The sequence below is a fragment of the Pelophylax lessonae genome (assembly GCF_965119305.1).
Source record: "Pelophylax lessonae genome assembly, chromosome: 4".
Taxonomy (NCBI): domain Eukaryota; kingdom Metazoa; phylum Chordata; class Amphibia; order Anura; family Ranidae; genus Pelophylax; species Pelophylax lessonae.
This window is the reverse complement of record NC_138771.1, coordinates 633,463,059-633,486,967: the sequence shown is the minus strand read 5'-3', so window position 1 is coordinate 633,486,967 and position 23,909 is coordinate 633,463,059. Positions and strand designations below refer to the sequence as shown.

The 23,909-nt window shown below is 42.6% G+C and overlaps 1 protein-coding gene and 1 pseudogene across 2 annotated transcripts in view; both read right to left on the bottom strand.

The window, feature by feature from the left end:
• Nucleotides 1-5,732: 5,732 nt before the first annotated feature.
• On the bottom strand, nt 5,733-17,355 carry LOC309554708 (extracellular calcium-sensing receptor-like; the record flags this gene model as incomplete). Its single annotated transcript, XM_082256411.1, has 7 exons — nt 5,733-6,637; nt 6,722-6,845; nt 12,599-12,826; nt 12,917-13,735; nt 14,639-14,930; nt 15,904-16,087; nt 17,319-17,355. 7 exons carry the CDS (start codon nt 17,353-17,355, stop codon nt 5,733-5,735), a joined length of 2,589 nt encoding a protein of 862 aa, XP_082112537.1.
• An 840-nt stretch (nt 17,356-18,195) lies between these two features.
• The window catches only part of LOC309554707 (vomeronasal type-2 receptor 26-like), a 17,791-nt pseudogene continuing 12,077 nt past the window's right edge, over nt 18,196-23,909 (bottom strand). Inside the window, exons 2-3 of the transcript in view lie at nt 19,176-19,299; nt 18,196-19,097 (exon numbers count right to left, since the gene is read on the bottom strand). The product of the transcript in view is annotated as a vomeronasal type-2 receptor 26-like (transcript). The remainder of the gene's footprint in view (nt 19,098-19,175; nt 19,300-23,909) is intronic.

The window sequence follows — 23,909 nt, the reverse complement described above, 5'->3', positions numbered from 1 at the left end:
CGAAGTAAGCTTGCAAGCATGGATGCTTCAAGCAAGGTTAGCATCCAGATAAGGGTGTTTGAACGAACACATGTGAGTGAGAACCGACGCCTTAAATAGCCATCTAGTCCGGCGCTGGGTGATGACAGCTCCAGTCTTAAAGGTGTATGCGCACCTTTTCCAAAAGTAAATGGTGGGGTGCATACACTTGTGGAAAGTGTAATTTAGGGTACCAAAGGTACCGGAACATTACAATGTGAAGTTTCAGCTCTGTAGCATGTCCAGAACCATAAAAAAAAGATAGTTTGTATTAGAAATCTTTCAGATCTGATTTTTCACCAATATGGCTTCTCTGCTGTAACACCTTGCCGGTTTCAAAGCAGGCATTTTTTTGGGTTCTTTGCAGTCAGGAAAAACATCTGAACTTGTGTATAGTGGTACTGTGCACAAGTTCAGATGTTTTGCCTACCTCCAAAACCCCCAAACAATGCCAGCAAAAACACACCTGGGCATTTTTTTTTTTGACGCTAGCATTTTTTTTGGCATTTTTTGGGGTTCTTTTGAGGCAGGCAAAACATCTGAACTTGTGTATAGTGGTATATATACACACATACATATATTTATATACACACCTAGACATAGCATATATTTCTGCTACTATCACACCTATATATGTCTAGGTGTGTATATAAATATATGGATGTGTGTATATACACCACTATACACAAGTTCAGATGTTTTGCCTGCCTCAAAAGAACCCCAAAAAATGCCAAAAAAAACGCTAGCGTCAAAAAAAAAAAAATGCCCAGGTGTGTTTTTGCTGGCATTTTTTTGAGGTTTTGGAGGCAGGCAAAACATCTGAACTTGTGCACAGTACCACTATACACAAGTTCAGATGTTTTTCCTGACTGCAAAGAACCCAAAAAAATTCCTGCTTTGAAACCGGCAAGGTGTTACAGCAGAGAAGCCATATTGGTGAAAAATCAGATCTGAAAGTTTTCTAATACAAACGATCTTTTTTTTTATGGTTCTGGACATGCTACAGAGCTGAAACTTTACATGCACACCTTTTAAATCTCTCTTTTTTTTTTTTGTTTAATTTTTCAATAATTGGCTTTTTTTATCAAAAATGACAATTATTAAGACCTTTCTTTTGTGTGATTTTGTGTCTGGGGGGTCTAAAAGGTGTACCTGTGAAGTTTCAGCTCTGTAGCATGTCCAGAACCAGAAAAAAAAGGATTGTTTGTATTAGAAAAATTTCTGACAGGGGGTTTGCTTCGCTCCTGTAACACCTTGCCGGTTTAATAGAAGGCATTTTTTTGGGATCTTTGCAGTCAGGAAAAACATCTGAACTTGTGTATAGTGGTACTGTGCACACGTTCAGATGTTTTGCCTGCCTCCAAAACCCCCCAAAAAATGCCAGCAAAAACACACCTGGGCATTTTTTTTTGACGCTAGCGTTTTTTTGGCATTTTTTAGGGTTCTTTTGAGGCAGGCAAAACATCTGAACCTGTGTATAGGTGGTATATATACACATATATGTCTGAATATATACCCCTAGACATATATAGGTGTGATAGTAGCAGAAATATATTACTGTAAATGATTTCATTAGCGCAAGCATTTATTTCTGCTACTATCACACCTATATATGTCTAGGGGTATATATTCAGACATATATGTCTATATATACCCCCTATACACATGTTCAGATGTCATGTCTGACATCAAACATGTCCTCAAAAAAGCAGTGGCAGTGGCAGCCCCTGCAGCATAAAAAATGCTTGGCTGGTGAGAAGCCATATGGGTGTGATGAAGCTATTCAGAGAAATGATCATTTCTCTATAGCGGTCACCCTGCTATGGAGGGGTTTTGTCACCCTGCTATAGCAGTCACTGCCAGTTAACCCTACATTACACTACGGTCCCCTGACACTTAACACTTTCCCTACAGAAACTAAATTTTTGAAGCTAACTTAAGTGTAAAGGAGCACTCTAACTACACTAGATATCCCTTTCCTCACACTAATAAATGCTAAATGACACTTTTAAAGTAAAATTAACAGAACTTCTTCCACTCTCTTCCATGTCCAGTATAACAATGCTAGGAATATGGCGGGGGCGATCTTATATACTGGGGGGCGTATTCACTAATGATTGGTCTAGGGACCCCCTAGTCACTCCAATCACATTCCTAGCATTCTCCTGCCCCCTCAATTGGCTTTTGCTAAAGGTTCTGGTCCAAACACGGGCTTTTAAAGCCCATTTCCTGAAGCATTGCATTTTGGGCGGTTCTGGTTGCCGAATTCCGAACTTTTTGGGCAAAAAGTTCTAAATTCGACCGAACCTCGAACACCCAATGTTCGGGCCGAACCGATGGTGGACCCGAACCGTTCGATCATCCCTACTACTGTGGCGAAAGGCCTCTTGGCCACTGATTTTCATTTTGTCTTGGTTCCATGAAATAGTTCTTTCCCAGTGGGGATGCCTTAATTACCCTTTATTTGGGAACAATCCTGTGCTCCTTTGGATAAGACTATACTAGAGAGCGATCCCACCACTTGTAAGGAGACCAAAAAAGCAATATTGAAAGAGAGAATGTCAGCAGAATTGAAAGAGAGAGATGCTGGGTGAGTGAAGTGTGTCATCTTCAGGTGTCCATAGAAATCACAAATACCTCAGGGGCTCCTCTAGTGGTAGCGTTACACTAATACATTTGCCTAGTTGCATGATATTAGGGATATCAGTTTGGGAAAGAAATTGCTGGAGTGGAATACCCCCTCTAGCATCCAAGGAAATCACTGCTCCAGTAAAGATGGGAACAGGGGTTTAGGCAAAGAGAGGCAGATACTGGTGGTAGGGGACTCGATTATTAGAAGGGTGAACAGGGTGATCACCACAAAGACTGCAAACAAACAGTTTGCTGTTTACTGGGTGTCCAGGTTCAATCTGTTTTGGAACAGGTTGACAGATTGTTGGATGCAGCTGGGGAAGGCCAAGTTGTCATACACATTGGTGCTAAAATTATAGGAAGATGGCATTTCCTAAATAAAGATTTCAGAAAATTAGGTACCAGGTTGAGGAAAAGGACCTCCAAGATAGTGTTTTATGAAATACTTCCTATGCCAGTGAAGCATTAGGACTAAGAAACTGGTGAAAGGAGGGTTTTGGGTTCCCAGGGAACTGGGCTGACTTTTCGGTCAGTTACTAGCTCTACTGTAGGGGGGAACTTTATCTAAATGGTGAAAGTGCAGCTTTGTTGGATGAGAAATGGTTAGAAGGTTCTAGGAACTTTTAAATCAGGATCTGGGGAGAAGGGAACAGAAAAGTATATGCCACATGGAGAGCTAGGGTCTATGGGATATGCAATATACAGAGGAGTGCAATAGAGGGGGAGCTGAGCCCAAACTAGATGGCAGAGAAATTGCATCACCTAAGTCCAATACAAAAGAGTAGTTGAATCAATTATTCCTAAAAAATAAGTAATAATAGAATATGAAATGCTACTACAAAATTAAAAAATATGTTCACAAACTCAAGAAGTCTGGCAAACAAAAGAATAGATGAAACGATATTGCTCTGAAATCTCAGAGCTCTCGCTGTGGCGAGGATTAATGAGGGCTAGGGGACCAAATGGGACTTTACGGGTACCAAAAGAGATCAATAATAGCCAGGTATATATAAAAACATTGATTTTTATTCGATATAAATATAAAATCAAACAGAACAAAAAAAGGAACAAAAAGGGGACAAGAAGACATAGGTGTATTAGAAGAGAAAATTCATCAGTGTATATAGACCATGAACATATTTTTGTCACAAGTAGTTGTAGATGACTTGTCCGGATAATATACCGGCTATTGTGCCCATCTGCTGTTTAAATTAACTTTCTAAGGACTACATATCCCATGGTACATTGCTCCCTGCAAACAGGGATTCCTGTACTGACTCTGCCTCTTGGAACTGTTGTTCAGAAGGCAGGCTCTGTGAAATGTGTGACACTGCAATGCCGACTTACAGGGCATAGGGATAATCTGTCACAAAATCCAAGGAAGTAAATGTGTGGGGATCTTCACAAAGTAAGTTTACAAACTTAAAGATCATTCAGATTGATAGGAGTAGACTGGAAGTAATTTAAATATAATTTGGAAATTTGAAAAAATGATTTTGAATTTTGACCATAAATGCGCTTACAAATATCTGCCATAAATATTAAGTTTTAATTAATTTATTCTATTCTAGTCTACAAATGTTTTCATTTTCTAAAATGTGCAAAAAAATCAAATGTCACTTCCATGCAATGTAGGAACTCCTTCTGTAAATAGTTATTATGCAGAACTCCCTGCCGAAATCTCACCCTCTGCTTGTGTGATTGGCTTTCTGCTTTTCACAGATGTCTACCCTAATGTGATGCAAATAAAATTTTCAAGCAATCCTTGGAATAAGAGTCTTATTTTGTGAGCAACTCTAAAATCCTCACCCACTTCTAAAGGGATGCAGACACTGCAGGTATTTCTTAACCACTTGCCGACTGCCTAACGCCGATCTACGTCGGCAGTCAGCCCCTCACAGGCAAAGTGACGTAGGGCTACGTCACTAGCTTGTGAGGGTCTAGGGAGCGAGCGCGCACCCCCGGAGGCGCGCTCCCGCTCCCGCGTGGTCACGGACCCCCCCGCGCGTGTGACCGGCGGACCCGATGTCCGCCGGTCACTCGGCGATCGGCGGGGGAGAAGGAGAATGTCAGGCAGCTTGTGTAAACAAGCCACCTGTCATTCTCCTTGCTGTTAGGATACTGATCACTCGGATCTAGTATGTAGATCCGTTGATCAGTGTCCATACAGCTCAAGCCCCAGCCAATCACAGTAGAAAGCACGCCCCTAGGGATACACACAGCCCCTCCCTCCCAAATAAAGTTAACCCCTTCACTACCAGTGTATTTTTACAGTAACAGTGCATATATATATATATAGCACTGATTACTGTAGAAATGTCACTGGTAACCCCAAAAGTGTCAAAAATGTCAGTCAAGGGTCCGATCTGTCCGCCCCAATGTCGCAGTACCGCAAAAAAAATCGCAGATCGCCGCCATTACACGTTAAAAAAAAAACAACAAAAATGACAGAAATCTTTCCCTTTGTTAGTAAACGCGATAACTTTTGCGCAAACCAATCAAAATACGCTTTTTGCGATTTTTTTTTACCAAACATAGGTAGCATAAAACAAATTGGCCGAAAAAGTAAAAAAATTTTGATTTTTAAATTTTTTTTTTGGGGAATTTCATATAAAAAAATGTGAAAAATATTGCTATTTTTGCAAAATTGACGCTCTTTTTTTGTTTATAGCGCGTGATCAAAAAATCGCACAGGTGATCAAATACCACCAAAAGAAAGCTCTGTTTGTGGGAAAAAAAGGACGCCAAATTCGTTTAGGTACAGCGTCGCACGACCGCGCAATTGTCCGTTAAAGTCACGCAGTGCCGAATCGCAAAATACCCCCTGGTCGGAATGGGGGTAAAATCTTCCGGGGCTTAAGTGGCTATACAACACAGAGATTGCTCAGATTGTTGTAATAAAGGCAGACCTTCCCATTCAGAAATCAGTAAGAGAAAGGACATGGTGAAACAAACTGCAGTTCCTTTAGAACAGAGAAAGTTTTGAATCTACAAAATACTTTCCTAAAATCCAAACATTATAAACAGTTTTATGATTCCATAACTGTAATCCTGCATAAGACATATGTCTACATTTTTGGTTTTCAGCCACAGTTTTTTTTCATCAGTAGTCCTTTAGAGTTCATATCTGGTCGAAACAATATGATGAAACATTTTGGCAGGAAAATACACACCACAAGAGCCCAGCTAGAAGATAAGATGGCAAAGATCTCTGTGGCTACAATATATTTCCCTCGTGAGCTGAGAGAGGCTGGGATGTAGGATATCCAAACACTGAGGAAAGCCAACATGCTAAAGGTAATAAACTTTGCCTCATTGAAGCTGTCAGGTAATCGTCTAGCAAAGAATGCAACAATAAGGCTGATGGTGGCTAGGAGACCAAGATATCCTAACATGAACCAGAATGCTGTAGGAGAACCTTCATTGCAGCTCAAAATAATCACCTTTGACTGAGTGTTAGAGTCAAACTCTGGAAAAGGAGGTGAAGAAGAAAGCCAAGTCACACAGATTGATACTTGGATTAGTAAACAAAGGGTAATGAGTGAGTAGGATACTCTTATACCAGTAAACTTTCTTAACTGACTTCCTGGCTTGGTGGCTTTGAAGGCAATGACAACTGTAATAGTTTTGGCTAGAACACAAGAGATACACAATGAAAAGACCAAACCAAATGTAACCTGGCGGAAAAGGCACTTATCTAGTTGCGGGTATCCAATAAACGCCAATGAGCAAAGGAAGCAGAGACACAAAGATATGAGTAGAAGACAGCTTAAAGACCAGTTGTTGGCTCGCACTATTGGTGTGGTCCTATAATGGATGAACAATCCCAAAATTCCAAGTGGGACAACAGAAGACAATATGGCAATGGTAGCCAAGTTAATGCCAAGTGCTTCACTGTAGGAGAGGAACTCAATGGGCCTTGGCAAACATGCATCTTGTTGAAAATTGGGCCACATATCCCAGGGGCAAGGGAGGCAATTCACAGCATCTATAGAAGAAAGCTAGTGTCAGTATTGCAAAAAGCAGTTTGTTTGTAGAAACCTACATTATCAAACATAATCTTATAAAGCACCTGTTTCATTGGAGATTTGTCCCTGAGGACAAGGTACACACTGGAAACAGCAGATGGGTTTTCCAGGAATGGTCACCTTCATAAATCCTGGAGAACAGCTAGAACTGCACTTTGATGTTGGAACCTTATGAAAATAAATAGAATATGCAAGGAATCAGAAAACAGATCCTAAAAAAATTCAGCAGAATCTGACTTCTAACATGTGGCTATACCCTGCCATGCAACATAATTAAAGTGGTTGAAAAGGCCAAAGGTTTCTAACTTTCATGCACCTTGGGCTAACTTACTAAGGTTAGGTGGCCATTTTAGTAAGAAAGGATGACCAATGAACAGTGTAGAGTTTAGACTGGTGGCTAGTGTTCCAATATGAAGGCCAGAGTTTTATGTGTAGCCATCCATGTTGGATCCAGCTTTGTTGGCAGCTTCCAAAGTGTTGTCTGTTCAGGTGAATAGCCAAACTTTATTTTATTTATTGTTTAGGTAAACCTATATTTTGCCAATACAGGGCATAGAAACAGGTTCACCTAAAGTGGTTGTAAAGGCTTGAGGTTGAGGCATGAGAGACTTAGCTGTCCAGTACTCTCCTTCCCCATTGGCTGAGACAGCAGTGTGGAGTCATTGGCTCCTGATGCTGTCAATCAAAGTCAGTGTGCCACTGAGGAGAGAGGGGGCAGGATGGGGCCAAGCCATTGCTGCGGCTCGGCTTAGGTGCCCCTATAGCATGCTGCTTGCTGTGGAGGCACTCAGCAGGAGGGAGGGGCCAGGAGATCTGGTGCTATCTTTCTCTTTGTTCAGAAAATTTCCTTTCACTACCTGTCCCATAGACCTCACAGGAAGTGTCATTTGCTATTCATACAAGCTATAAGGCTGATACTCTAAGAAGTACATGGTCATTTGATTGCCATATGGGTAGTACTCTGAAGGAATAGTGCTGGAAAATTGCTTGTGTTGTGTGTCTTCAGTGACATTTTTCTATACCAGGATATTCAAGACCCCCATGCATGCATCCCTATATGAATGTACTGAGCGGTCTAGGCAACAGCTAGTGCCTTCACATGTCGCTAATTGTGCCAACAGTGTTCTTTGCTGGCAGAAGATAGACACACTTATTATTTTGTTATTATAATAATTAAGGCAACCATACTATAATATCAATTACACAATGACACATTCTCTGCCCTAAACTAACAAGACCATAAGGACTGTAGACATAGACATGGAAAGGATGTCTAAAAGCACGTCAGTTTTTGGCACAGAGGTTTCCAGCAGATGTCATAGGTGTGCACTTCTCTGTTTCCTGTATGCCGCCTACATGAAATAAGAGTCAGCTCCCATGGCTGGCATCCAGTGTACCCACAGCTGAGGGGAATAATGGCTTTTGGAGTGATGTTCTTTTGGACCATACTATGGCATAAGTGAGGTTATATCTCCCCAATAAAACACAGACAGTAATATAAAAAACAAGCAAAAAATTGGGGGAGCAGACCCTGAACATGTATATCTAAAGCCGGTGCAGCCATGGATCAAGCAACATGTATATTAAAAAAGAATAGCGCAACCTTGCAAAAGAAATGACTATCAAATATGGAGACCATCCATAAATAAAAATGGGGATTTAGTTCCACCATATGGCCATATCGTGCTCAAGCCCACCACTGCGTCAAAGTACCCCATTATCGGTGGGTCCTACACTATCCATAAAAAAGGGGTGAATCCAGCCTCTCTTACCCTTGGAGACAACGCTCCTTGCTGGGAAGGTGTGCTAATGCACTGCAGGGGACTCCTCCTATATCTACTTGATAGAGGACACCAATAGAATACAGGTGTCCCCCACACACACCTGTATTCTATTGGTGTCCTCTATCAAGTAGATATAGGAGGAGTCCCCTGCAGTGCATTAGCACACCTTCCCAGCAAGGAGCGTTGTCTCCAAGGGTAAGAGAGGCTGGATTCACCCCTTTTTTATGGATAGTGTAGGACCCACCGATAATGGGGTACTTTGACGCAGTGGTGGGCTTGAGCACGATATGGCCATATGGTGGAACTAAATCCCCATTTTTATTTATGGATGGTCTCCATATTTGATAGTCATTTCTTTTGCAAGGTTGCGCTATTCTTTTTTAATATACATGTTGCTTGGTCCATAGCTGCACCGGCTTTAGATATACATGTTCAGGGTCTGCTCCCCCAATTTTTTGCTTGTTTATTATGTATTCGGTCTGACCAGACTTATGAGGTTGAGCATCCCATCCCCCACACACACCTGTATTCTATTGGTGTCCTCTATCAAGTAGATATAGGAGGAGTCCCCTGCAGTGCATTAGCACACCTTCCCAGCAAGGAGCGTTGTCTCCAAGGGTAAGAGAGGCTGGATTCACCCCTTTTTTATGGATAGTGTAGGACCCACCGATAATGGGGTACTTTGACGCAGTGGTGGGATTGAGCACGATATGGCCATATGGTGGAACTAAATCCCCATTTTTATTTATGGATGGTCTCCATATTTGATAGTCATTTCTTTTGCAAGGTTGCGCTATTCTTTTTTAATATAGTAATATAAAAAAATGGTAGAGGTTCTACTTCTAATAATACGTGGTTCCAGCAAAGGATTTTTTTTCTAGAGCCTTGTTTTGTTGGGGCACAATGGTGGTTAACTGGGCTGCATATGTGTCCTGTCACAAAAGGGTTCTGTTCTCAGTCCCTACTTTGGACACCATCTTTATGTTCTCCCTTTGCCTGCATGGGTTTCCTGGAGGTTAATGATAAGCAGAGTGATTACCACAAAAAAATAGATTTTTAATTCATACTTACCTGTAAAATCAATTTCATGAAGTACATCACGGGACACAGAGCCATAAATCATAACATATGGGTTATATAGCCACCTATAGGTGAAGGACACTGGCAACCAATCAGAATTGATGACCCCCTATATAACCCCTCCCGCAGAGGAAGTTATGTAGAAAGCAATAAAAGACCCCATAGAAGAGGGGAGGGACCTCTGTGTCCCGTGATGTACTTCAAGAAATGGATATTACAGGTAAGTAAGAATTAAAAATCCATTTTTCTTTTCGTACATTATACACAGAGCCATAAATCATAACATATGGGATGTCCCAAAGCAATGCATCTGAGGGGAGGGGGACACCAAAAGATACCACCATCTGGCCCTTAACAGAGCGATTACACCGCCGCCTGCAGCACACTGCGGCCAAAAGGAGACTCCTCCTGGGTCCCAACATCCGCTTGATAGAAACGAGTGAACGTATGCACCGACGACCAGGTCGTGGCCTTGTAAATCTGAGCCATAAAGGCTTGATGGCGATGTGCCCAAGAGGTACCTACTCTTCTGGTAGAACGTGCCTTTACAGGAAAAGGTGGGACCTTTCCTACTAAACCGTACGCCTGGGTAATAACCTGGCGAATCCAACAAGAAATCGTAGATTTAGATAATGCCAATCCCTTTCTGGGGCCTTCTGTCAGCAAAAACAAGCTCTCCGTCTTATGAATCTGAGCTGTTTCCTGTAAATAAAACTTAAGTGCACGCATTACATCAAAAGAATGCAATAACTTTTCCTCCTCTGAGTGAGGATCTGCAAAAAAAGAAGGTAGTATAATGTCCTGATTAAAATGAAAGGTGGACACTACCTAGGGCAAAAAATATTGGTAAGGACGTAAAATCACCCTATCTTGATAAAATATCAAGAATGGCTCTTTACAAGAAAGAGCTGCTAGTTCCGATACCCTTCTAGCCCGAAGTTATCGCAATCAAAAAGACCAGTTTCTTGGTCAAAAGAACCAGGTGAACCTGCCCCAGAGGTTCAAAAGGCTGTTTTTTGCAAAACTGCCAACACCAAATTTAAGTGCCAAGGACACAAAGGTGGCTTTACTGGTGGAAGCAAATGCAATATTCCCCGGATGAAGGTGTGAACCAATAAATGGGAAGCGAACGGTTCCTGGAAAAAACGATAAAGCTGAAATCTGCCCTTTAATTGTGCTCAGGGCTGATTTCATATCTACCCCTGCATACAGGAAGGATAGAATTCTCCCGATAATATATGTGCGGGGATGCCATTTCCTGGCTTCACACCAGGCAATGTAGGATTTCCAGACCCTGTAATAAATATTTCTAGAGACTGGCTTTCTGGCGTTTATCAGTGTATGAACTGCGGGGCCAGATACACCCCCCTCCTTCAAGATTATGGCTTCAATAGCCAAGCCAACAAATTTAGAGACTGTACAGCAGGGTAAAATATCGGATCTTGAGAGAGCAAGTCGGGGTGCAGTGGAAGAACCCAGGTCCTTGTCACTGCCAACCTCTGGATTTGTGCATACCTAATCCTCCTCGGCTATGCTGGAGCTACCAGAATTACTGGTGTCTCCTCCAGCTGGCTCCTGCGCAACAAACGCGATATCAGCTGTACCGGAGGAAAGGCATAGATCAGGGAATACTTCTCCCAAGGAGTCACCAAAGCATCCACTCTGACTGCGAGTGGATCTCCAATTTTTTGTTGAACCTGGATGCCAACAGATCTACGTCTCGGACCCCCCAGCGTAGACGGATCCTTTGAAAAATATCGGGATGTAAAGACCATTCCCCTCGGAAACATCTGTTGACTGCTCAAGAAATATGCCTGCCAGTTCTCTATTCCTGGAATGAACACAGCTGTCAGGCATATCCATCTCTTTCTGGGCTGATAGACACCTTGTGCCTCCTTGATGGTTGACATAAGCCACGACCAGGGCATTGTCAGATTGTCCCCTAACAGGGTGACTTCGAAGTCTGGGTGTCAAGAATTTCAGAGCCCGACTGACTGCATGAATTTCCAAAATGTTGATGGGGAGACGACTCTCTACCCAAAACCATTTCCCCTGGACAGTGGCTTCCTCCAGAAACGCTCCCCAGCTGGAGAGACTGGCACCTGTATTCACTACCTTCCAGGTCACTGGAAGAAAGGATTTCCCCTTTTTCCGTTCGGCGTCGGCTCTAAGCCAAAATATTGTTCAGGCTTCCATCATCCATAAATGGAAGACGTTTGAAACCACCAGGACTCTTTCTAGAGTGGGCCGCCCAACAAAACTGAGTGATCAGGGGAGAAGGGCCTTAGTATGGGAGGTGACCAAGAACCCGATGTTCACTCTGACAGAGCTCCAGCATTTCTCTGTGGAGAGAGGAGACCCTTCCAGAAGAACAACCATCTCTGCAGCACTCCACCAATCAGGCCTGTATGGTAGAGTGGCCATACTGATGCACCTCCTCAGTTGAAGGCACATGACAGCCTGCCTGGAGCTTGCCAAAAAGCACCTGAAGGATTTTCAGACCATGAGAAACAAAATTCCCTGGCCTGATGAAACAAAGATTAAACTCTTTGGCCTGAATGGCAAGCGTCATGTCTGAAGGAAACCTGGCACTGCTAATCACCTGACCAATACCTTCCCTACAGTAAAGCATGGTGGTGGCAGCATCATGCTTTGGGGATGTTTTTCAGCGGCAGGAACTAGGAGATTAGTCAGGATCAAGAGAAAGATGAATGCAGCAATGTACAGAAACATCCTTGATGAAAACCTGCTCCAGAGCGCTCTGGAACTTAAACTGGGAAGAAGGTTCTTCCCAGTGTGAACCTGCTTTAAATAAAATCACTAAAATAAAACTGACACAGAGCCATTTTCCCTCTAGATGGTATTTGACCAACTTGTCTGTAAATGTTTGTATGACTGTGGTGGTGAAAGCAAGTTCCCACACGGGCAGGGATAGATATCTATGGTTCTTTGTATTTTGTAAACTATATAGACAGGGAAACAATAAATGGTAAGCTTCCTAAAGAAGATACATCTACATAACATGAGTTTTTTTTTTTTTCATCTGGTGCATCGTACCATTTTTTTGTTATTAACCCATACAATGCCAGCATGGTCTAGACTCAGAGTGTTCCCATCTGTGGAGCTGGAGTCATATCTTCCTACTATAACTTGCTTCAAGGACCCAGTTGAACTTATCTGCCAGTTCACAATATCATAAAGGGCTGGAGGTTCCTCACCGTCATCAAAAAATATGTTTGTCTTGTCTGAAGTCTGAAACCTTGTTGTTTTAATATAATGGAGAAGCTGGAAAACAACATTAGGAAGAAAGGGATTTAAAGAAAAACAAATAAAACATATAATCAATTGACTTTGGGAAAAATACGAATAACGTACTTGCCAAGGGTCAAATGACAAAATGTTTGCACATCCATTATGAAATGGGCCTCTTCCTGGCTGGCAGTGAAGCAGATTGTGTAAGGCCCATGCAAATGCATAAACTGAAGTGTAGACCATGAAGGTTATTCCGAAATCAACTTTCAGCATTGACTTCCCCAGACTTTCTTCTCCAGTGCAGTCGTGTACTGTTTTGTTACTTGTCCTATCATCTGAATTCAGGGGGTTAATCCATCTGCAGGAAAACATTTGCTCCCAGAACTCTATTATGAAAGAATCATTTGGAGCTTTTGATGGGTGTAAGCTGTTCAGATACTCCATAAATCCTGGCAACTGCCCTGCATGGACAGCAAACCCAAGAGTGCCCATAAAGACTTGCTGATACTTTTCTGTAGAAAGAAGATGAGAGGTTGACCATGCTTCACTGGCTATCCAGATTTTATCAGTCACATTCTGTCTTGCCAACTCTTCTACAACTGGTAAAAATTCTGGTTTGTTGGACAACACTGCCACAACTTTGGCTGTTGACTCCTTGATAACATTGACAATGTGTGGGACATTCCTGTTGGCCTGGCTTGTCATAATTGTTTCTATGAAAGCTACACATGCACCAGCATTGATTAATTCCTGCTTTACTGCCTGGAGACTTACTTGACCATAGTCATTATCACTTGCTAGAAAGCCAACCCATGACCAACCAAAATACAGGATTAAGTTAGCAAGACCTCGGGACTGAAATACATCACTAGGTACGGTGCGAAAGAAAGAAGGAAATATTTTTCTGTTGCTGAGAGTTGGGCTGGTTGAGGAGTAGCTTATCTGTGGATTTAAATAAATAACAGGAATACTATAAGACATACTGGAGAAACAAGGAAACGTTAGTCCATGGTAGTTTGGTTCCACCTACAGTATCTCACAAAAGTAAGTATACCCCTCACATTTTTGAAAATATTTTATTTTATCTTTTCATGTGAAAACACTGAAGAAATTACACTTTGCTACAATGTAACGTAGTGAGCGTACAGCTTGTATAACAGTGTAAATATGCTGTCCCCTCAAAATAACTCAATACACAGCCATTAATGTCTAAACTGCTGGCAACAAAAGTGAGTACACCCTTAAGTTAAAATGTCCAAATTGGGCCCAATTAGCCATTATCACTCCCTGGTGTCATGTGACTCATTACTGTTACAAGGTCTCAGGTCTGAATGGGGAGCAGATATGGTAAATTTGGTGTTATCCCTCTTACTCCCTCATACTGGTCACTGGAAGTTCAACATGGCACCTCATGGTAAAGAACGCTGAGGATCTGAAACAAGAATGGTTGCTCTACATAAAGATGGCCTAGGCTATAAGAAAATTGCCAAAACCCTGAAACTGAGCTGCAGCACAGTGGCCAAGACTATATAGTTGTTTAACAAGACAAGTTCCACTCAGAACAGGCCTAGCCATGGTCGACCAAAAAAGTTGAGGGGATCAAATTTGTTTTATTTTCTTCTTGCTGTCTTTGTTACCGCATGAGAGATTTACTTTTTCTATGTGTCCTAGTAGCCATCGTCACTGAGACTTGAAAGTGAGGGTACTATCCGGTCAAAGTCAGGCAGTACATTGCTTGCATTAGGAGAATACATTTAATGATGTAAAAATGAATATATAGTGGCATTAAGGTGTATCTTTTATATCTGCCCAAAGTTCAGCTTTAAGCAAAGTATTATTTTGTACCTGTGGATATCTATAAAGACCTAAAATGTGTGCCATTAGAATGGAGCGTGTAGATGCAGAGTCACCAACAATACCAGCAAAAGTGCCTGTTTGTTCACACCGATAATTTGGAATGCTTTCTTTCCCTCCAGACAACATCCACAGAGTTCCTTCTACTGCCCGTCTGAGTACAGTACAAGTGTCGAAGATCTGGTAGCCCAAGGTGAGATTGGGAAGAAGGTTTGGATCTTTGTTAATCTCCTTTATGGTGTATATCATGGCTTGCATTCTCTGGTAATTGTCAAATTCAAGGCTAGTAAAACAAATACGAATAATTATACTCTTCATATACTTTGTATTTCATAAAGCATACAAAAAAAAAAAAAAAAACAAGTTAGTTAGTCAATGTCCAGCTTCCTACAAACCTATGCACATCCAGGGTTTACCATTTCTGAACATGTAACTATCATATACAACAAGTGGGACAATGAGAGTTTTTGCTAACAGATTATTTATTTTATAGGATGCATAAAATTTTATATGGCTGGGAAAATAAGTCCTTACAGTCCTTAAAGCACTTACATAATAAATGTTTTACAATAACTAATTGTTTTCAAAGGGTAGTTCACCTTCAAAATAAAATTTACAACACAATCAAATGTCCCCAGTAGGTTGCAAATCAAGGTGCAGAGCAGTAAAGTTGAACTTTGTTTATATTACATACCTATAGGCCGAGTGTACCCTCCACAAATACTCACTAAAATTTTGCATCCAGAGCGATTTTAGCCATCCTTCGTATAAGCTAGGATAGACGTTATGTTGAGCACATCATCATCACAGGACGTTATGTTGAGCTCCATCATCACAGGAAGGAGGATGAAATAAGCACTTCCCCTCATCCACAAATCTGAACATGTGCAGTATTGGGAAGAAATGGATTCTGGCTTATATGTAGAATGGTGTGGATCACTGTGGGCTCTACTTTAAATGTTATTTTAATGGTGAGCTAACCCTTTAAAACTAAAGGTATGCATGATAAGGTAAAAATGAGGTGGATTTTCTTATGTTGCTTCTAGGAATGAGCTCAGGTATGTTTGGATCATAGTACAAGCCCACCTGAGCTATGCTACCAGGATGCTATAAATGCACTTGGTCAATTATAAGCAGATATACTAAGCTAAAAGGAGAGACTTATCTCACTGGTGGCTTCATATTTATTGTAATTTTTTTTTTTTTTGTTTCACACAGCAATTATTTTCTTAGCTATAAAAGTTACATAGACTTACAGTTTGCATTTAAGTTCCTCAGGCTTGCTGGTAAATGTGTTTTTAGTGTAGCTGCTGTCCACATGAACAGGGAAAGTTCCTCCAATCAACAGATCCCCTGGCTGCTTCAGGTACCCATTGATAGGAATAATCGGCAAGTGACAACCATGCATAGGCTCCAGACAGTCCAACACATCCATAAAAACTACATAAAATATCCAAGACTTACAGAACAGCTGGCTCATGGTACTGCACAACCCAGTAATGCCATTGTAGCTGAAAAACATTTCCACCCTGTAGGCCATGTAAGTGCCTTATCAAAATTAAATATGCTATACCTTCTATAACCTGCTAGTAATATACACAGAAGAAGACCATCATATTTCTTTTCTACCATGAAGCTCCAGATACTATATCCTTCTACTGACCCAATATTTTTGTGTGTAGACCTTCAGTGTCATCAAAAACCTCTACATTTTAGAGAAGGCCTTCATTAGTTAAAATTGCACATGTAAGGAGGCCTTAAGATATCAGTATTGCACACAACACAAGACCTTCTTCATTCTATTACTGTTACACACAAGGGAACACCTTCTTTATTCTGTCTGTGCCTTGGAAAAGAGGAGTTGTTTTATGCTTTTTCAGTGTAACATACAAGAGAAGACTTCCCAGTTCCACCAATATTACATGTATGAAAAAACCCTAATTATTATATTGGCGTTCTATACAAGAGACATTCTGTATAAAAAATACCAAACTGACTATATAATAAAAGAAGGAATTGACAGGTTGCGATGTTTTGATCTTTGTTGGTCTCAAAGCTGATTTCCATGTATGCGATGCAAGTTGCTTGCCCTTAGAGAAGCTTTAAAGTTTAAATGGTGGTTTATGGTAGTCGCTTGTGTGAAGACTCTGATAGTTACTTTGATTGATGGATAAATTGGCTTTAGAAGGGTGGAGAGCACCAGTGACACCCAACAGCTATCAGGCAAGACTTCATTACAAGCAGATATCACATACGAAATCACTTGCATGACAGCACTGCCACAAACTGTAGCTGACAGATATTTTATACACCGAAGGTAATTAGACTTAAGGGAATATAAGACGGAGTTTGATAATATGATGCAAATTGTTTTAAAGATTAAAAATCTCCCAGGATATTATTACTATCATTGCTTAATTTTCTTTTCCCTTGTCATAGCTGCCAATTTGATTGAAAGTACACTTTGACATTTGGGTAACGTGTGTAAAAAAAATTATTATGTAGCAATAGTTCCTGATGTTGTGTTGATAATAATGTATCACACTCTTCTGTAATGTACAGTTAGTATGATAAAATGCTTTAGAGCCCAACTCCGGGCAACAAAAACAAAATTTCCCATGCGGCCAAATTTCTCATTTTGTCTAGGGGTAAGTAAAAAGCTTTTACTCACCCGATCCTTTGTTCCACTGGAAAACGGGCTCCCCCATGGTCCAGTGGTGGACTGTTCCTGGTCTATGGGCTTGATGATGTCAGAAAAAGTCCACAATTCAAGACCACTGGAGTGATGGGATGAAGCTGGGAAGATTGGAGGATCTCCCCTAGACAAAAAACTTGTTAACTTATGCAGTGTGGGCAAACTTTTTTTGCCCGGAGATGGGCTTTAATGTGTAACTGTAGGCAAAATGAATACAATGGCGTGCGTGATGCAATCTTTCTGTAGCTTTAAATGGTGGATGTGATCTTCTAAGTTCCCCCTGTAAAAGATTTGTATTACCTTTTGATCATTGATACCTCTTGATATCAGTTATTTTCCACTTCCTGGTCAGCAGGATAAGATTGGAAGGTCTTGGACGGCCGCCCGCCGAATTCCTCCTCTGCTCTTTGAAATTTCTTATATAGGACTCATTTTTTTTCTTTATGAATGTAACTTTTGTTGCAGCATATATTGTTACATACACAATACAGATGCGCCACTTTACAGGCAGACTAAGGGGACCCCCAGACACTATTTTTAAAGACATTTTTAATTTTTATTGTTGGACTTTAAGCATTATTAAAATTACTGCTCCTAAAATAAATGTTTGTATCCATGTCCCCCAGGGCAATATCCATCCAATATCCAATATCCACTGTCCAATGTATCCATGTCCCCCATACCCCTTTTATGGCCATATCCCCTCAAAATTGGCACTTTTGATTTTTCTTGTTCGGCTTCTTTAGACTTCAATGGGGTACGCTGTTCAGGTTCGATTTATTTCCCCCATTTGAGAGTTGTGCTGCGAACCGAACAGGGGTTCATTTGTCCCATCTCTAATGTCTACATTTTTTCAGCCACAGTTTTTCTTCATCAGTAGTCCTTTAGAGTTCATATCTGGTCGAAACAATATGATGAAACATTTTGGCAGGAAAATACAAACCACAAGAGCCCAGCTGGAAGATAAAATGGCAAAGATCTCTGTGGCTACAATATATTTCCCTCGTGAGCTGAGAGAGGCTGGGATGTAGGATATCCAAACACAGAGGAAAGCCAACATGCTAAAGGTAATAAACTTTGCCTCATTGAAGCTGTCAGGTAATCTTCTAGCCAAGAATGCAACAACAAAACTGATTGTGGCTAGGAGACAAAGATATCCTAACATGAACCAGAATGCTGTAGGAGAACCTTCATTGCAGCTCAAAATAATCACTTTTGACTGAGTAGAGTCAAACACTGAAAAAGGAGGTGAAGAAGAAAGTCAAGTCACACAGATTGATACTTGGATTAGTAAACAAAGGACAATGAGTGAGTAGGATACTCTTATACTAGTAAACTTTCTTAACTGACTTCCTGGTTTTGTGGCTTTGAAGGCAATGACAACTGTAATAGTTTTGGCTAGAACACAAGAGATACACAATGAAAAGGCCAAACCAAATGTAACCTGAAGGAGAAGGCACTTATCTAGTTGTGGGTATCCAATAAACGCCAATGAGCAAAGGAAGCAGAGGCACAAATATATCAGCAGAAGACAGCTTAAATACCAGTTGTTGGCTCGCACTATTGGTGTGGTCCTATAATGGATGAAAACTCCCAAAATTTCAAGGGGGACCGCAGAGGAGAATATGGCGATAGTAGCCAAGTTAATGCCAAGTGCTTCACTGTAGGAGAGCAACTCAATGATCCTTGGCAAACATGCATCTTGTTGGAGATTGGGCCACATATCCCAGGGGCAAGGGTGACAATTCACAGCATCTAGAGAAGAAAGCTAGAGTCAGTATTGTAAAAAATTCAGCGTGTGTGTAGAAACTTAAACATAATCTTAAAAAGCACCTGTTTCATTGGAGATTTGTCCCTGAGAACATCACACACACTGGAAACAGCAGACGGGCTTTCCAGGAATAGACACCTTCATAAATCCTGGAGAACAACTTGAACTGCACTTTGATGGTGGAACCTTAATGAAAAGAAATAGAATATGCATAAAGGAAACAGTAATAAAAGTTGTTTCTCACTACAGGAGCAAGGAGAAAAGTAAAAGAAAAAATATTTCTGAGACATGTTCTAAAAGAGATGAGAGGTTAATGGTAAATTTTAAAGCAGAGCTCCACCCAAAAAGGGGAAGTTCCCCTTGTTTGCACCATTCCCCCCCTCCACTGCCACATTTGGCACTCTTTGGGGGGGGGGGGGAGGAGAGGGGAGCGGATACCTGTGTGGCACCCTCCTAGTCAGGTGCTAAATAACAGATATCGTTTTTGGCTTTCTCTGCTTCACAGAAAAGCAGTAGGCAAAACATTTGTTCTCTCTGCTTATCAGGGAGCTGGATCTGCTAGTTAGGCCTGCTCCATGTGTCCAATGTGTGATTCATGTGGGCTGAGGGAGGGTCCCCACTGTATCCAATAAAGAGGTACATTGGACAGTGGAGGAAACCCAGCCAATAACACACATGCTTTGATACTATCCCATGGGTTTGGCACAGAGAGTGGTGCATCATGGGATAGGGTATAAAAGCCAAGGGCACATGAGGCAGGGGTTCTTTGGGCGGGAAGCCAAGTCCCGGAAGGAGGGTGACGGCTGTCTCCTCTTCTGTAGCTGTGGATGGTGGTCACAGGCAGTCAGCCTGGTGAACCAGAGTGTGTGGCTGAATCCAGAGGTCCAGGAAAAGCTGACTGATGGAGTTGGAGGCAACAGTGACTCTGGAAAAACAGTGTCCTTGAGTACAGAGGAACTAGCCTAGGGGTCTGCTCAGGAAGGGGACTACTCCAGAGGCTAGAGTCAGTGGACGAGTGTCAGCACACAGAGAGTGAGAGAGAAAGGGGGTGCCAAGTTTAACCCTGAAGAGAATATTCAAGCAGGAACATTTAAAGTATCTTCACTTCAGTGGCAGAGTGAAGCAGCGGTCTTTATCCCACTCATCCTTTCTCCTACCAAGTTCTCAATAAACCACAAAAACAACATCCCCTGGATTAATTATTGACTGAGCCAAGGACTTTAATTGCTGATTGTCTGCTGCCAGTTGCTAAGGGTAACCCAGGGGAATCCTAAAGGTGTAATTCTCAGCAGTCCTCTAGGGGCCAATGCTACACCGGGTTGTGACAGGTACCCGCTCCCACTTCTGGCTGAGATTGCTGCAGCGATCTGAGCCGGAAGTTCCCCCCTCCTTCCCAGCAGTCTTCTGGGACACATCACAGGTCCCAGAAGACTATGGAACCATTCACAAGGTGCAGCCCGGCTTGGGCATGCGGTGTAGAAAGCTTTACTTGTGATGCCGGTGCCTGCACCCAAAGCCGTTTAAAATATGTTTGGGTGAGGACATCGCTGGATCCCTGCACAGGTAAGTGTCCTTATATTAAAAGTCAGCAGCTACAGCATTTGTAACTGCTGACTTTTAATATTTTGGGGGGAACCTGGAGCTCCTCTTTAAGACAGGTTTGCTAACTTGCATGGTTTGTGATGAAGCAGGTTTAGCACAGTGCCTGAAGTGGGAATGGAACCGAGAGTTGAGACTGGTGGCTAGTGCTCCAGTATGAAGGCCATCATGTTATGTGTAACCATCTAGGTGGGATCCAGCTTTGTTGGCAGCTTCCAAAGTGTTGTCTGTTCAGGTGAACAGCCAACCTTTATTCTATTTTTTTACTTCAACATTCAACCCTGCCTGCCGCCGACACATGACCCCCCTCCGATGCGGCTCCACCACACTAGCCCTCAGCTAAATTCCACTCGCCAAATGCGAGCAGGTGAGTGGAAATTTTGAGGGCTGCTGAATATATATATATATATATATATATATATATATATATATATATATATATCTATCACAAGTTTGTATAAATGCACAGTATACATGTTGGAGAGCTTTTTATAGGAAGTCTGTAGCATAAAGGAATATGAAAGAAAGAAAGAAAGAAAGAAAGAAAGAAAGAAAGAAAGAAAGAAAGAAAGAAAGAAAGAAAGAAAGAAAGAAAGAAAGAAAGAAAGAAAGAAAAGTTGCTACTATAACTTGCTCCAAGAACCCAGTAGAACTTATCTGCCAGTTCAAAATATCATAAAGGGCTAAAGGATCCCGGATCCCCATTGTCATCAAAAAATTTGTCTTGTCTGATGTCTGAAAATTGTTGTTTTAATTGTAACGATCCGGGGCGATTAGACTCAAATGGTGCATGCATTTTGAAGAAGTAGTGCCAGTACAGACTGCATTTTTAAGGGCATGGCAGCCCACTTTAATTTACAGGAACATAAAGTTCACAAAACAGCAATTTTCCCTCGCAGGGGGTCCCACCATTACTGTATATTGTTATTTCAGCCTCCTGGCTTACTTACTTTCACACAGCTGCTTCAGATCTCACGTATAGGCCCTAGGTCTGCTCCTCAGACCAACACAAGTACCCTTTGGTCAAGCTCCCTTGTAGCTTCTCCTTGGGATCAGCTTCACGCTGTGCTGTTGAGGACTACATCTGCCTCCTGCAGACCTGTACGCTCTGGCTGCCAACTGCGGGCTCTCTCTCTTAGGGAAGGTGGGAGCCCTCCTGACTCCCACACACATACCTCGTGTCTGTAGGGTGGAGTCCTCCTGACTCCTGGGCCAGACCTCCTGTTTGCCCGGGTGCAGCTGTCTCCAACTGGGAGCCCTCCTGACTCCCATTCACAGACCTCCTGTCTGTAGGGTGGAGTCCTCCTCAGTGGCATCACTAGGGGGGCCACGCCCCCTCCCAAAATTACAGTGTGCCCCCCCATGTGCCCCCCCAAATAAAATTATGCTATTTTTATTCTATCCCGCAGCCGCCCACGCGCCGCGGTGAAAGTAATGCTCCCTCGCGGCGGCGCAAATGCAATCAGGGACAGCCAGGCCAGTGACAGGAGGGCGTTCCTGAGTGAGTGATGGAGGAGGTGTGCCAGGCCAGTGACAGACATCGGGCGGGGTGACGTTCAAGAGTTGCGGGCGCCTGCACTGTGTGACAGCGAAACAGGTGAAGGGAGGAGCCAGTCAGGGCGGTAGAGCAGAGGAGGACACACATACAAGATTGAGGAGCGGCAAGCCAGCAACAGCAACAGTCCCAGGCTGGGGCGCCATCCATCCAGACTCAGGTCAGTGGCGGCTGGTGCGTTGGGGGCGCAGGGGAGCCGCCCCCCCTAATCTACATGCGGGGCGCCGGACGCATGGAGTTGAATGGGGTTTTTATTAAATCACCTCAGGCTTCAGAAAAGGGTGGACCCGGGGCGCAGAGCAGTGCGCCCCGAGCTCACCCATTGTGTGACAATAGCGAATGAAAATTCGCTAATGTCACACGGATCCTCCTCCTGGCCAATCAGGAAGCAGGTCCGAGACCCGCTTCCTGATTGGCCGAAAGGCAAACGCATGCCATTGGCCGAGGAAGACTCGAGGAGACGCCGGGGGACTGAGGAGAAGCCGCCGCTGCAGGTAAGTCTCTGTATTGAAAGGGGGCACGATGATCTCTCTGCATAGAAGGGGGCACGGCACGCTGGTCATTCTGCATTGAAAGGGGCACGCCTGGTCATTCTGCATTGAAGGGGGCACGCTGGTATCCCTGCATTGAAAGGGGGCACGCTGGTCATTCTGCATTTAAAGGGGGCACGCTGGTCATTCTGCATTGAAAGGGGGCATGCTGGTCATTCTGCATTGAAAGGGGACACGCTGGTCTCTCTGCATTGAAAGGGAGCACACTGGTCATTCTGCATTGAAAGGGGGCAAGCTGGTCATTCTGCATTGAAAGGGGGCACGCTGGTCATTCTGCATTGAAAGGGGGCACATTGGTTATTCTGCATTGAAAGGGGGCACGCTGGTCATTCTGTATTGAAAGGGGGCACGCTGGTCATTCTGTATTGAAAGGGGCAGGGCATGATGGTCATTCTGCATTGAAAAGGGCACAGCACGCAGGTCATTCTGCATTGAAAGGGGACACGCTGGTCATTCTGCATTGAAAGGGGGCACGCTGGTCATTCTGCATAGAAAGGGGGCACTCTGGTCACTCTGCTTTGAAAGGGGGCATGGCACACTGGTCATTCTGCATTGAAAAGGGCACGGCACGCTGGTCATTCTGCATTGAAAGGGGGCATGCTGGTCATTCTGCTTTGAAAGGGGGCACGCTGGTCACTATTCCTGAAAAATTCTTAGGAATATTTCATGTTCATGCCTTTGATTCCCATTGTTTCTTCTTGATAGTGGGCACCAAACGCATAAATATGAAATATTACTGACAATGGGCATCAGTCAGGAATATTTCATGTTTCTGCATTTCATGCCCAGCCCATTGTCATGAATATTTAACTTTTATGCGTTTAATGCTCATTTTCAGCAATATTAAATGTTTACACGTTTAGTGCCCATTGTTGGGAATATTTCATGTATATGCACTTGATACCTATTATTAGGAATATTTCATGTTTATGCGTCTGATGCCCATTGTGCGGAATATTTCATGTTTACATGTTTGATGCCCATTGTTAGTAATAGTTCATGTTACTGCGTTTTTGATGCCCATTTTCAGGAATATTAAATATTTACGCATTTGATGCCCATTGTTTAGGAATATTTCACGTTTATACGTT